Source organism: Sylvia atricapilla, chromosome 22 (assembly GCF_009819655.1).
Source record: "Sylvia atricapilla isolate bSylAtr1 chromosome 22, bSylAtr1.pri, whole genome shotgun sequence".
In the NCBI taxonomy this organism is placed as follows: domain Eukaryota; kingdom Metazoa; phylum Chordata; class Aves; order Passeriformes; family Sylviidae; genus Sylvia; species Sylvia atricapilla.
In genome coordinates, this window is record NC_089161.1 from 1,777,491 (window position 1) to 1,792,279 (window position 14,789).

Below are 14,789 nucleotides of genomic sequence, written 5' to 3' on the forward strand. Positions count from 1 at the left end.
GCAGGGCAGATTTTCAGGATTTTTAGGATTTTTAGGATTTGCTCCTGCAGCACCACCTGAGGCAGGGCAGATTTTCAGGATTTTTAGGATTTGCTCCTGCAGCACCACCTGAGGCAGGGCAGATTTTCAGGATTTTCAGGATTTTTAGGATTTGCTCCTGCAGCACCACCTGAGGCAGGGCAGATTTTCAGGATTTTCAGGATTTTTAGGATTTTTAGGATTTTCTCCTGCAGCACCACCTGAGGCAGGGCAGATTTTCAGGATTCTCAGGATTTTTCAGGATTTTCTCCTGCAGCACCACCTGAGGCAGGGCAGATTTTCAGGATTTTTCAGGATTTTTCAGGATTTGCTCCTGCAGCACCACCTGAGGCAGGGCAGATTTTCAGGATTTTCAGGATTTGCTCCTGCAGCACCACCTGAGGCAGGGCAGATTTTCAGGATTTTTCAGGATTTTTCAGGATTTGCTCCTGCAGCACCACCTGAGGCAGGGCAGATTTTCAGGATTTTCAGGATTTGCTCCTGCAGCACCACCTGAGGCAGGGCAGATTTTCAGGATTTTCAGGATTTTTCAGGATTTTCTCCTGCAGCACCACCTGAGGCAGGACAGTGCTCCAAGGCACTGCACGCTGCCACCCAAAATTGCTCCTGGGGCTGTTTTTTTGGGGAGGAATTTGCAGAGGAATCTCTGCCCTCTCTCGATCCCAGTTTTCCCTCAGCCTGGTGTTTTATCAGCCTCACCCTGCAGGTTGGTGACCTCGCTGTCCTTCTCCTGCTGCAGCTGGGCCAGTTTCTGGCTCTGGGTCTCCAGGCTCTTGCGGTGCTCCAGTTTGAGGCTGTTGTGCTGCAGCTGCAGGTCCAGCAGCTGCTTCTTGACATCGTCGTGCTGGTTCTGGGGAGGGAAAAAAAAAAGGGTCAGAGGCAGTCCTAGAGGAGTAATTGGGTATTGCCAAGTGTGTCTTTGGGTTGCAGTGCAAGATGGAACCAAAGTTCTCTTTGCTTGGTTTGTTTCTCCAGCAGCCTGGAAGTTCTCCCAGCTCCCTCAGAGCTGCTCTGAGAGGAGGGGGAACTTGTGCAGGGATCCTGGCAGAGCCCAGGGTAACAGAATTCCACTCAGAATTCCACTCAGAAGACTCTCACAAGACCACAGATTATTTCAAGCAGGCCAAGAATTCAGCAGATAGAAGTGGGCTGGAAAGCTGCTCTCCTCTCCCCTCCCCTCGTGCAGAAAACATGCAGAAACATCCTTTAACTCGGACCCACTGAACCAGAATTCACCTCCTTTTATTTTTTTTTTGTTGTTGTTGTTGTTCCCATGGTAACCCAGAGAGAGAGAGAGAGAGATTCCTTCCACATTCAGTTTGTCAACACCAATTACGGATGCAGATTGAGTGGCTCTCAGGTGAACCCTGGCCCTGCCACACAATCCTTCCCCAGGAACTCAGGTTTCAATCAGGGGGGGAAAAAATAAAATAAAACTTTAAAATCTTCTTATTTAAAAAAGAAAAAACTTTAAATGCTATCAATGCTTGTATCTGTCTCGAGGAAAACAAAGTGTCTGTGGCGCAGACGTTCCCCCTGAAGCAATTGTCCTCCACTAAAAGGGACGTAGCTGTGCTCCAAAAATAGAGGCAGCGCAGAGGAAAAGGTGGAGGGGTCCCAGAGACAGAACAAAGAGAGACAAGGATGTCGGGTTAACCAGCTCACAGGGGCTGCAGGGAAAATAAAGACAACTGGAGATTGCTGCTTTGGCTGTCAGAGGTCCTTAGAGCTCTCAGCAGAGCCCCTGGCTGAGGCTGCAGAGGAACCACTTCCCTAAAACCATTCTGATCCCAAACACCTCAGAAACCACAACATTACCCATCGAGGTCTGATTTAAACAAGAAACCCTTGTGAAATCCGAGGAATTTTAAGTCCTCATGGGCTCAGGCTAATTCATTGCTCAGCCATATCCTGCCTGTGAGGAGATGTGCACGATTTCTGTGCCCAGACTGCTCCCAGGCAGGGAGAAAGGAGGAAATTTTTGTTTTCTGACAGCAGCAGGAGCTGGGAAAGGGAGAGAAGTGTAAAGATGCTGCTGGAGAAGCTGCAGGGCAGGAGATCTGGGACACCCCACAGGGGATTATCAATCAGAGAATTGAATTCTCTGCCAGCAGAACTCTCCTTGGTCAGTTCCACCAAGGACAGGTATCCTGAGGAACCTCCTATGTCCATCTGAGTGAGAACATTTTCCCCCAAGGGAAAATCTCCCACAGTCCCAAGGGCTGGTTTTGTCTTCCAGCAGCTGGAAATATAACTTTAAAAAAAAATAAAAATAGATAATTGGAGTTGTTTTGTTGCTTGGGTTTTTTTGTGGTTTTTTGTGGGGTTTTTTTGGTTGTTTGTTTTTTGTTTGGTTTTTTTTTGTTTTGTTTTGTGTTGTTTTGGGGTTTTTTGGTTTTTGTGGGTTTTTTTTTTTTTTTGGTGGGTTTTTCTTTTTTTTGTTTGGTTGGGGGGCTTTTTTTTTGTTTGTTTTTTTGTTTGGTTTTGGGTTTTTTTGGTTTTTGGTTTGTTTTTTTTTTCCACTCTTCCAATCAAAGGAAACAAGAGAAAAGGAGGAGAAAAAAAAATAAATTCTGAGTGTCCCCTAGAGAGAAGCCAAGCAGAGCATTCTGCTCAGTTGCTATGAAGAGGAATGTTGCTGTTGCAGAGCGTTCCCAGAGCCCAGAATGCTGGAGAACACCCAAGAGACAGAACTGTACTTCCCTTTTCCCCACGTTGGGATCCAAAAAACCAGGCAGCTGGAGGTCCAGGGTCCTCAGCTCAGGAAATCCAGCCCAGAGCTGCTAAGGGCTGCTGGAACCCAGCCCTTTTTCTCCATCCCGGGGTTAAATTAGCGTTTTGCTGCCAAGGTTTAGACTAAAAGAGTTTTAAAAACCCCACCCCAGCAGCCTCCAGTTGAACTGCTCCAACAAAAAGCAAAATGGAACATCAAGATACGCTTCAGGCAGAGCAGGTGATGAGCTAGAAAATGTTATAAATTGCTATAAAACACTATAAAAGTCTATAAATCTCTATAAAATGCTATAAGCTGCCCTGCCCTGAGCCTTTTCCGTGAAGTGGAATATTTTGTAGGAGCCCAAAGGGCAAAGTCCAATGAATAAATGAATTTTCACACCTGGAAAAGGAGCCAAACCCTGTGTGACAGAAGGGCACAAAGGTTGCCATTGAAACGAGGAGAGAGTGAGAGCTGTGACCTGACACAGAACAAACAGGGAAATTCCTGGAGCTGAGAACTCAGGGAAGAACGGGGATCAACCTGGATCTCCTTCCCAAGGAATTATCCATCCAATAAAACATGGATCTCCTCCTCAAGGGCAGGAATCCTGGATTCTCCATCCCATAAAACAGCACAGACCAACCTGGATCTCCTCCCCAAGGACAGGAATCCTGGAATCCTCCATCCCATAAAACAACACAGATCTCCTCCCCAGGGACAGGAATCCTGGATTCTCCATCCCATAAAAAACCTCAAATCTCCTCCCCAGGGACAAGAATCCTGGGATCCTCCATCCCTTAAAAAACATGAATCTCCTCCCCAGGGACAGGAATCCTGGAATTCTCCATCCCATAAAACAACATGGATCTCTTCCTCAAGGACATGAATTTTGGGATCCACCATCCCATAAAAAACCACAAATCTCCTCCCCAGGGACAGGAATCCTGGAATTATCCATCCCATAAAACAACATGGATCTCCTCCCCAAGGACACGAATCCTGGGATCCTCCATTCAATAAAATAACACAGATCTCCTCCCCAGGGACAGGAATCCTGGATTCTCCATCCCATAAAAAACCTCAAATCTCCTCCCCAGGGACAAGAATCCTGGGATCTTCCATCCCCTAAAACAACACAGATCAACACAGATCTCCTCCCCAAGGACAAGAATCCTGGAATTCTCCATCCCTTAAACAACCTGGATCTCCTCCCCAGGGACAAGAATCCTGGAATTCTCCATCCCTTAAACAACATGGATCTCCTCCCCAGGGACAGGAATCCTGGATTTTCCATCCCATAAAACAACCTGGATCTCCTCCCCAGGGACAGGAATCCTGGATCCTCCATCCCTTAAACAACCTGGATCTCCTCCCCAGGGACAGGAATCCTGGATTTTCCATCCCTTGCAGCACAGCAGCCGCAGCTCCTTACCTTGAGGATCTTGTGCTGGGAGCTGAGGGCCCCGTATCTGTTCATGGAATCTTGCTGCGGAGAAGGAAAAGATCCAACGGTGCCGTTAGAGCCCGGAAAAATCCGGGACAGGGAGAGAAAAGACCCAGAAACCCACCCACAGGGAGCAGCCACCACGGGAGCAGCAGGACAAGGCAGGAAAAAAACCTTTTCAAAGAGCTTTTTTCAAGCATCTTATGAATTGCATTTATTTATTTATTCATTTAGTAGAAATAAATAGATTTAGCGTAAATATTTATTAGAAATAAATTAAAATATAATCGAAAAATTATATATTATATACCATAATAATATATAAATTTATTTATATATTATATTATAATATTATATTAGTTTATATAATATTATAATATAATGTTATATTTATTGTGTATATATTATTTACAATAAATATAATAATCTATAAATATTGAAATAATCTAAACATATATTTGTTTCTTTATTTCTTCCAAAGGTATATAAAAATATTTTATATTGTATATTTTATTTTATATTAATAAATTATAAATAAATAAAAATATGTTGTTGTTTATAATTTATAAAGATATGAACAAAAAGGCATATATATATATATATATATATATATATATATATATAAACTACAAATAAATAAAAATTTACAAATAAATTAAAATTAAAAATAAAGACAGGCAATCAATGTACAGACTTAAACTTAAAAATAAATATAGATGTTTTAAATTTACTTCATTCCTACTACTCAAAGGACTGTTGGTATGATAAAACACTAACAATTAAAACTTTCACATCAAGCTTTATGGATCCAACAAATCCTCTAACTGCAGCCTGAATAAAATGTCAGTAAAAAAAAAAAAAACAACTTAGCAGTGTCCTCTTTACTAATTAAAGAGCCTAACTCATTGTCAGAACCATTTAAATTCCCAGGGAATATCTTCTGGAAAGAAGGTAAAAATATAGCACTTGACTTCAAAGTGTATTCAAAATTATAGGAATGATTTTTTTATTTTTTTATATTTTTATAAAATATATAAAATTATTTTATAAATTTTTTTACTGTTTTCTATTTTTCTATTTTTTTATTTTATTTTTATATTTCATTTCTATAATAAAAATATTTTTACATTTTCTTTTCTATTTTTCTATTTTATTTTTCTATTTTCTTTTTATAATAAAAATATATTTTTTATATTTTTTAAATTCACGTTTCAAGTGGTTTTTTTCCCCAGTTTTTAGCCCTTTCTCCAGGCCAGGCCTGATGCTGGAGGAGTTTTTTGCCCAGTGAAGCCCCAAGGCTGAGCTCTCCTGGCAGCAGCAGAGGAGGAGGCACAGGAAGCAGCAAGGCTCAGGCTGTCACCCACACACAGAAATTACAGCATTCCACCAAAAAAAAAAAAAAAAAAAAGAGAAAAAAAAGAGAGAAAAAAAGAGAAAAAGAAAGAGAAAAAAGGAGAAAAAAGGAGAAAAAAAGAGAAAAAATGAGAAAAAAATGAGAAAAAAATGAGAAAAAAAAGAGAAAAAAATGAGAAAAAAAGAGGAAAAATGAGAAAAAAAGAGAAAAAAGAGGAAAAAAGAGAGAAAATGAGAAAAAAGAGAAAAAAAGAAAAAAGAGTGAAAAAGAGAAAAAAAGGAAAAAAAGAGAAAAAATGAGGAAAAAAAGAGAAAAAAATGAGGAAAAAAGAGAAAAAAGAGAAAAGTGAGAAAAAAGAGAAAAATGAGAAAAAAGAGAAAAAAGAAAAAAGAGAGAAAAAGAGAAAAAAAAGAGAAAAAAGACAAAAAAGAGAAAAAAAGAAAAAAGAGAAAAAAAGAAAAAAGAGAAAAAAAAAGAAAAAAAGAAATAAAGAAAAAAAGAGGAAAAAGAGAAAAAAAGAGAAAAAAGAGAAAAAAGAGAAAAAATGAGAAAAAATGAGAAAAAAAAGAGGAAAAAATTAGGAGAAAAAAAAAAAAAGAGAAAAAAGAAAAAAGATAAAAAAAGATTAAAAAAAAGAGAAAAAAGAGACTAAAAGCATCAGCAGGGGCTGGAGTGAGCCTGAGGCAATGTCAGTGAGCAGCCAGACTGAGCTCAGCCGGCACAGGCAGAGGAGTGACCCCTCCCGAAGGCTCTGTGCCACTGGAGGGTCACCTCCCGCCTCTGTGTCCCCAAGGTGCCACTTTTCACCCCAGCTCTGGGCTGGCAATGCAGGCTCTAACTCCACCAGCGTTTTCTTTCCTTTTCTAATAACCCCAGTGAAGATCTGGTTTTTCTATTCCTGTATCTTTGCCCCTTAATTTCAAAATGATCATCATTTGGAGGGGGTTTGCATTCTCCGTTCCAAGGCACACATCTTTTTTTTCCAAACCAGCCTCATCATCCCCTCACAGCGGCTGTGGGGTCACCACCCCCTGTCCCCAAAGGCTTTTGTCCCCAAGGCAGCAGTGGCACCTCAGAGGGGACAGTCCCTGCACTGGCAGGTTCACAAAACACCTGCTGGCACCTGGGTTTGGGCACTTCAGGGAAAATGCCACTACAAGCCTCAGTTTAATATGATAAACCCTCAATTAATACTCGATAAATACTCAATACAGCCTGAAATACTCCCAAAGCGCAAGGGAGTTGTCTATCATTAAAAAAAATTCAGATTTTTTCTGTCACAGGCTGACATTCACCCACAGAGAGGATTAAAGTGATTCCCCTTCTCCAGCATCTCACACACAGATACTACTACAACCCCCAATTTAACACAATAAATACTCAATAAATACTCAATAAATACTCAATAAATACTCTATATAGCCTGAAATAGCCCCAGCAGATAAGCCCAGATTGAAAGGGAGCTGCCTATCATTAAAAAAATTCAGATTTTTTCTGTCACAGGCTGACATTCACCCACAGAGAGGACTAAAGTGATTCCCCTTCTCCAGCATCTCACACACAGATGCTACTACAACCCCCAATTCAGCACAATAATCACTCAATAAATACTCAATAAATACTCTATATAGCCTGAAATACCCCCAGCAGATGAGCCCAAAGTGCCTATCATTTAAAAAAAAATTAATTTTTTCTGTCACAGGCTGACATTCACCCACAGAGAGGACTGAAAGTGATTCCCCTTCTCCAGCATCTCACGCACAGATGCTCTGGGAGAGGAACAAACGCAGCCTGTAACTGCAGTGAATGTGACAGACTGTATCCCAGGGATGCATTTCTTCCCAGCCCTCGCTGAAGAATCTTTTTCCCCACCGAGTGAGGAGGCCAAAGGCTGGTGGAAATCATCTGCCAATCCCTGGAGACACAAAACAATGGATCTGCTCTGCCCAGCATCACCACGGCCTCTTCTCTCCCATGGAATTCACAATTCCCAGGGGCTGGGAATCATCTTTTGGGCTCGGGAGAAAGGGGCAGAACAGCTCCAGTCCTTTCCCTGAGAAGGAGAAAATCCTCACACCGCTCCTGGAGCAGAGGAGTCAGCCAAAGTTCAGCCTGTACCACTCACACACGGAGCCTTCCCTGCCTCCCAGTGGCACCAGAAAAAAAAAATAAAAAAAATTAAAAAAAATAATTCCCATTGTTCCACAGAGACCCCAGGACAAACCACACCTACCTTCTCCTTGTTGAGAGCTTCCTGAGCTTCTAACTTGTACACTAAAAAATCTAGAAGAGGGGAAAAAAGGAGGCAGTTTAACGAGCTGGAATTTCACAAGGATCTGGTTGGGATTTTTTTTGGAGGGGGAGGGAAGAAGGAGCTCAGCCCCTTGCTGAGCAAAAGGCTGCAAAATCACTAAGCTGGAATGCAGATGCTGCTGGGAGACCATCCCATGCCCTTGGGAAGGTGGGAGCATTTTCCACCTCAAAAAATTCCCTTCCTTTTCCCATGCCACGGGTGAGTGTCTTGGTGATCTCCTGCTTCACACAGAAAATATCAGAGAAGCTGAATAACTTTTTGGGGTCCTCTGAAACGAGGGATGAGTCAGGAAAAGGGGAACCAAAGGTGCTGTGAGAGCCAAACTCATTGTGCTGATCTCATCCGTGCCAGCTTCTTAAACCAGGAAGGTGCCACAAGGTAACGTGGATTAAGGATGCTTCATTTTCTCATCAAATTAATTAAAGAGGCAGCACAGAGATGCAAGTTCTGCCTCAGGCAGGCAGCCACAGAGGTGCAGCCAAACCTGGGTGCTGGATGGGGCACCCAGAGGAGCAGAGCAGGCTGGATGTCACCCCACAGAACCTTTTTTTAAAAGATAAAACCCCAATTTATTCACTTGCCACCAGCAATCCGGTGCAGAGGGGCCTGACATCTGAGCACAGCACTCCTCTGGGAAGGCACATGAGTTGGATTTCTGCTCCCTGCTGCATTCCGTGGTCTTTAACCCGCCCTGCATGTTTGTGTCCCCTCCTGAGCATCAGCCCTGGCAGGTTCAGTGACACTGACACCTCTGAGCACAGCTCAGCATCTCCAGCTCAGTTCTGGGAGAAAAGCTGACACCTCCCCAAGAAAAAAAAAGCGTGCTGCAGTGCCAGGTTCAGGGTTTGAAGTGCTCAAACCCCACGACACGGTGCTCCCAGGTTGGCCTGAGGACAAATTGCAGGAGTAGGAGAGAACAGAACCTGCCAGCTCCCTCTGCCCACGGGCTTGTCACTTCTCTGCTCCCAAATTCCACCCAGGGACAGCCACACTGAGGCTTTGGGGACAGCTGGGGGCTTTGGGGACAGCCTGGGACTCACCTTCCTTTGTCTTCTTGTGCTCCCCTCTCTCCTTCTGCAGGGATCGCTCCAGCCGGGACCGGTGCTCGTACACCACTGTGGGAGCACAGGGAGGCACAGCATGACACAAAACCCCCAAATTTATCCCCATCTATCTCCTCCCACGTATTTATCCTCCTGCCTGGAGCAGGGAGGGGACATTTGGGCTGCAGACACGGGTATTCCCAATATAACACACCAATCTCACCCACAAATTTGGAATATTTGCACTCAGGCTTTGCTTTGAAGCCCAAGTTGTGATGTCCAAGTGGTCAGTGGCTAAATTGTGGTTTTTTTGGGCCAAGTGCCCTCCAGGCTGAAATAGCCAGAGTCACCTGTTCTGGAAAGGCATCAGCACCAGGCAGGAGAGATTTCTTCCCCTTCCAAAACCCAGCCATTGACTGCCCTCAGTGCAGGTCAGAGATTTTTTCACTTTCCAAACCCAGCCATTGACTGCCCTCAGTGCAGGTCAGAGATTTTTTTCCCTTTCCAAAACCCAGCCATTGACTGCCCTCAGTGCAGGTCAGAGATTTTTTCATCTTCCAAAACCCAGCCATTAACTGCCCTCAGTGCAGGTCAGAGATTTTTTCACTTTCCAAACCCAGCCATTGACTTCCCTTGGTGCAGGTCAGAGATTTTATCCCCTTCCACAACCCAGGCCACTGAGGAAAACCTGAACCAAGCAGCTCATGGCACACAACTCTGAGCACAGAGAGGGCTGAGCAGCCACAGGACAAATGGCAGTGCCACAGGAGCCTCCTGGGGGATGGTGATGACCCCACTGTGATGTGGGAATGCCAACACACTCAGCTCCAACAGGCTCCTCATGCCCTCAGGTGGGCCAGGGCAGCACCCAGAGGGAGAGGTGATGACAGAAACCCCCCAGAGCCAAGATCCCTGCAGAGCCAAGGCTTTTGGGCACCACTTGTGCCAGTCTCCAGGAAGATGAAGGCAGTGGGGTGCATGGAGCCAGTGCTAATCCATTCCCTGCTGGAATCTTGCCAAGCCAAGAGCCCCAAGTGACTCGTGCTCTCAACTCCAAGGGGATTTGTGGACTCAGGTCGTGCTGGAGCAGCAAATTCCTCTGTCCCTTCTGACCTCCCTCAAGGGGCAGTGCCAGAGGTGAGCCAGGCTGGCTCCTTATCTTTGTTAACACACCAACATCCCGGAATGAAGATGCTTCCCCTGGACTGGGCAACTCCACTCAGACTTTCCTCTGCACCACATTGTTCCAAAGCATTCCAGCAGTGGTTTCCGAGCTGGAGGGATGTGTTCCTTCCCCCTGCTAAGCAGCAAACCCATCTCTGCAGCTGTCCAAGTGTGTCCTGTGTGACTGCTTTATTTTTAGGAGCACTTTTCCCAACACACTGCTCAGATGTCACCCTGAGGGTTTCCCCGGCTGGGCACACAAAGGGCTTTAGGTGCTTCTTCACTCCCTGCTGGAAAGCTTTTTCCAAGGGATTTGTCAGCTTCAGAACGTCAGCAGCCAGAGGATTCCAGCTCCCAGAGGATTTGGGAGCCCTGGGCACTCACTTTCTGACTCTCCCACATCTCGCTTTCTCTGCAGTCTGATCTGGCAGAGCTCCTGAGGGCAAGGCTTTGATGTGATGGGAACTTCCCACCAGCAAAGGGCTGTGTTAACACCCACAGGATCCCAACGAGGCCATCCCGGAGCAGGGGACGCTGCAGGGACAGCTCCGGATCACAAACTGTTTATCCCGAATTTTTTACAGCCCACAAAACCTGGCTCTTCCAGACCCTGTTTTTATAAGTCAGATAAACTGAAGTAACCTCCAGTGACTAGAAAATCAAAGTTTTAATCTCTCCTGCCTTTCCTACAGATCCCCAGAGCCTAGAGAAAGTGGGTCTAGCTTCACACAGAGCAGGGAGTCAGCACTGCACTCAGCAGTGTCTCAGCTCCTGGCGGTGTTCAGGGCCAGGAGCTGGACTTTGATGACCCCAGTGGGTCCCTTCCAGCTCAGGACAACCCAAAATTCGATGATCTCATCTTTGTGGTGAGACACAGCAACGACTCATCTGTCCAAAGTGGCACTGCACAGCTCGGAGGCCAGGCAGCCAGGAAATCTCGAACAATTTGCTTTTACAGGAGAGAATGGAGGGTGGTCAGTGTGTAAATCCAGCTGGACTCCAGCCAGGACTCAGCTCCGAGGCACTGTCACCTGCTGCCAAAGGAGCTGCTGAAACAATGAAAGCCCTTGCTGAGAAGGCAGGGCCAGGTGCAGAAGAGGATTAAAGTCATGAAACAAGTGCAGGGACAGAGGCCAGAGCCCCAGGTTTGTCCCCAGAGCAGAGCAGGGAGCGGCCACAGCACCAGAGCCACGGCCAGATGTGCCAGGGACCACTGCCCTGCCAGATGTGCCAGGGACCACTGCCCTGCCAGATGTGCACGAGAATCACTCCCATCTGCCCCTTGCCAGGCTTCTCCCAGCAGCCAAACCCCAAAAAAAGAAGCCTTGCCTTTGTTAAAATTGTTGGACAAGTGAGTGTCTTCTCAAAATAAAAAAAGGGTAGCCATGGCAACAACTGTATTTAGGAATGGGAAGGGCTGACAGGGGGTTAGAAATCCCAGCAACAGGCTGCAGCTCTGCCATTCACACGTATTTATGTGGGGAAAAATATGAGTTTGGGCTCAGCTGTTGGCCTGTTGTTTCCCAAGACTGGGGGTCCCCCAGACTGCCACTGTCATGCTCGGGAATGAGCATGAGAGGAGCAAGAGATGCTGACACATGAGGGAGGAATGTGGGTTAACTTCTGCCCGGGATGCAGGTGGGAATCGTGGCTGGGACTGAGCCGGAGGTGTTTGATTGCCTCGTGGGGTGAGGAAAACCAGACCCGAGCCATGAGGTGACAGCACTGAGCCTGAACACGCTGTAGATCCATTCCCGAGGCTGACTGGGTTTTGTTTCCTGGAGAGGAGCACACACACACCCCAACACGCTCTGCAGACAGAACACACAGCCCTGGGCACCAGCAGCCCTGCTGGGGATGCTCCATCTACATCACAGAGCCACCGGGACGAGAGCTGACCCCAAAAGGTGCAAATGTCGAGTCGCAGAGCTGCAGAATGCCCCCGCAATTCAAGCTGTAGGAAGAATATCCCTGGATGTGTCCACGAAGGTCGTGCCAAGACACCTCATATTTGATTTTAGCTGAGGAAGAGCTCCCGTATAAACGCTGCGATCTAAACTGACTTTTAGTGGGGAGGGGAAAAAAAGGGGGTTAAATAATCTCTTGACCTTGAGCAGAACAATTTTTTGGCCACTTCAAGGCCACTCCAAAGGGACTCCAAAGGGACTCTAGCATTACCCTGAGGGGATTCCCACCAAACCTCTCCACGGGGAGCTCAGCAAATCCCTCCGGGAGACTCCAAACGCTGGGAAACATCACCTTGGCACAGGGCAAGGCTGCACAAAGGAGATAAGAGTTCAGCCGTGGGGTGACCGCGTGTCCTCAGCCTTCCCTGCCGACACCTCCCCGTGGGCTAAAATCCCATTTTCCCACAGTGAGGCATTTATGTAAGGAGGACAAATGAGGGGAGAAGGGGGAGGAGGAACCCACACGCTGCGTTTGCCTTCCGGTCTCCGGCAGCTCTTGCCAGAGGAATCAAGTGCTGGTCAGACAGATCAGGAAAGCCAATTTCCCCTTCTCCTCCTCTTCCTCCTCTTCCTCTCTTTTTAGGGAGCTAAAAATCTGCAGCATCCAGCAGCCTCAAAAATGCTGGCGCGACTTTTTTTCTATTTTTTTAGTCTCGGATCAACCTCTGGAGAGCGAGGTGGGTTCATCGCCTGGCAAAAGGCAGCGGGCAATTGCTGTGACAACAAACTTTAGAGAGAGAGAGATCCCTTCCCTCTCTGCTCACTTCCACACGGGGCAGAGGGAGCGGAGCCGCATCCCGGAGCAGCTTTTCACCGCCCCGCATTTAACCTGACACGGGGTTTAGATTCCCAGGCGAAGGGGAGAAGAAGGAATGGAAATGGATGTGAGGCAGCCGAGCCCGGCGATCCAACCCGCTCCGAACCCCCTTTTCACAGTCAGCCTCGGGGATGCTCTAATTCCCCACATCCGAACGGGGATATTCTAATTCCCCAAATCCGAATGGGGATGTTCTAATTCCCCAAATCCGAACGGGGATGCTTTAATTCCCCACATCCGAACGGGGATGCTCAAATTCCCCACATCCGAATGGGGATGTTCTAATTCCTCAAATCCGAATGGGGATGTTCTAATTCCCCACATCCGAACGGGGATGCTCTAATCCCCAAATCCGAACTGGGAAGGAAAGGAACCAGGCAGAGCATCCCAAAGCCATGAGCTGAACGCTTGCGGCTGGGTTGGAGAGAAGTTGGGGCAGGGTTTGCTCGGGGCACTCACCTTGGAGCTGGGCTGACAGCGCTTCCTGCTGCTGTTTGTATTTCTGCGCCAGCGCCTCGGCGTTCCGCACCTTCTGCTGCAAGTGGTTGTAGAGCAGCACTCCGGAGGCCAGGCAGGCCACGGTGAGCAGGCACAAGGCGGTCTGCAGCAGCCCTTTCTGCCTCCTGGAGCACATCCCCGTGCCCATGGCGGGGCCGATGCTGCTGCTGCTGCGCCTCGCCGGCGCTGTTAAAGCATCTGATCCTTATCTCCCCACAACAGCCTCTTCTTCCTTCCCTCGGCCAAGCCGCGGATCCCTGCGGAAGATGCGGGCTGGCTTTCGCTCCCTGCCGGCCCCGGAGAGGCTCCTGCCGGGCTTTAGTCCTCGCTGTCCACGGGGACATCGGTGTCGGAGCGGAGCCGCCGCATCCTCGGGCGGTCGGGGGGCGGCCCGGGGGGGCAGCGGGGCGAGGGCAGCCGCCGGAGGGCACCGAGCAGGAGCAGCAGGACGACGAGGAGGAAAACTTTTGCTTCCCATGTGCTGCGGCGGAGAGAGAGAGAGAGAGAGAGAGAGAGAGGGAGAGGGAGAGGAGGGGCGGGATAGGGGTACCGCCGCCTTTGGCTCTTCCCACCTCCCCCGCTGGAGCAAGCACCGGAAAAAATAACCCGGCGAGAGGAGGAGAAGCCTTTGGGCTCCTTCCCCGCGGCTTCCCCCCGCCGGCAGCTCCTGGAGGAAGAGGAGCTCGGCCAGGAACGCGGCGGCGGCCGAGAGTCCGCCCTCGGCGGCAGGAGGGGCTGCGGCACCGCCAGGGACACAAGGGCACCGGGAGGGATAAAAGGGGACCGGGAGGGATAAAAGGGGACCGGCAGGGATAAAAGGGGACCGGCAGGGACAGAAGGGGACCGGGGACAACCGCGGTGACAGCAGAGTCCCGAGCCCTGCCGCTCCCCGGGACACCCGGGTCCCGCCCGCATCTCCCTCCTCCGCTGGGCCCCGGCATCGCCTGCAGCCAATTCCCACAAAGTCCCACCTCTCTGAAGGTCTGCACGAGTGTTTTTAGGAGGAGAGACCCCTGAGCTAAACCCCTGTTCCCTTCTCTGCTCCAAACGAGCTGCCGGCGCCTGTTGCTAACGGGAGATGATGGATGGGGGACACGGGAATGGATTAACCGGCAGAGCATCCTCATCTTTTAAAACCTGCTAAAAGCTGTGGTTTCTCCTCGGGAAAATGGGAGCTGATAAAAGGCACGAGGGAAAAGGTGTGAATTTGGCTTTTTCCAGATGGTTTGCGTTGGAAAGGACCTTAAAGCTCATCCCATTACCCTGCAGGGACACCTCCCACTATCCCAGATTGCTCCAAGCCCTGTCCAACCCAGCCTTGGACATTTCTAGGGATGGGGGATTCCGAGGTGTTCTGGACATGCCTTCCCCGTGGGCTTTTCTCTTCTGGCAGAGCCCAACTGGTTTTTACCCAGGTGTGTGATGCACAAGGT

The 14,789-nt window shown here is 48.0% G+C and overlaps 1 protein-coding gene across 1 annotated transcript in view; it reads right to left on the bottom strand.

Moving 5' to 3' along the window:
- LOC136370620 (Golgi integral membrane protein 4-like) overlaps window positions 1-13,531 on the bottom strand; it is a 28,176-nt gene extending 14,645 nt beyond the window's left edge. The window contains exons 1-5 of the mRNA XM_066334122.1: window positions 13,318-13,531; window positions 8,908-8,982; window positions 7,787-7,836; window positions 4,188-4,241; window positions 739-889 (exon numbers count right to left, since the gene is read on the bottom strand). Coding sequence (XP_066190219.1) covers window positions 739-889; window positions 4,188-4,241; window positions 7,787-7,836; window positions 8,908-8,982; window positions 13,318-13,504 — 517 coding nt within the window. The 5' untranslated portion in view covers window positions 13,505-13,531. The remainder of the gene's footprint in view (window positions 1-738; window positions 890-4,187; window positions 4,242-7,786; window positions 7,837-8,907; window positions 8,983-13,317) is intronic.
- Window positions 13,532-14,789: the final 1,258 nt, after the last annotated feature.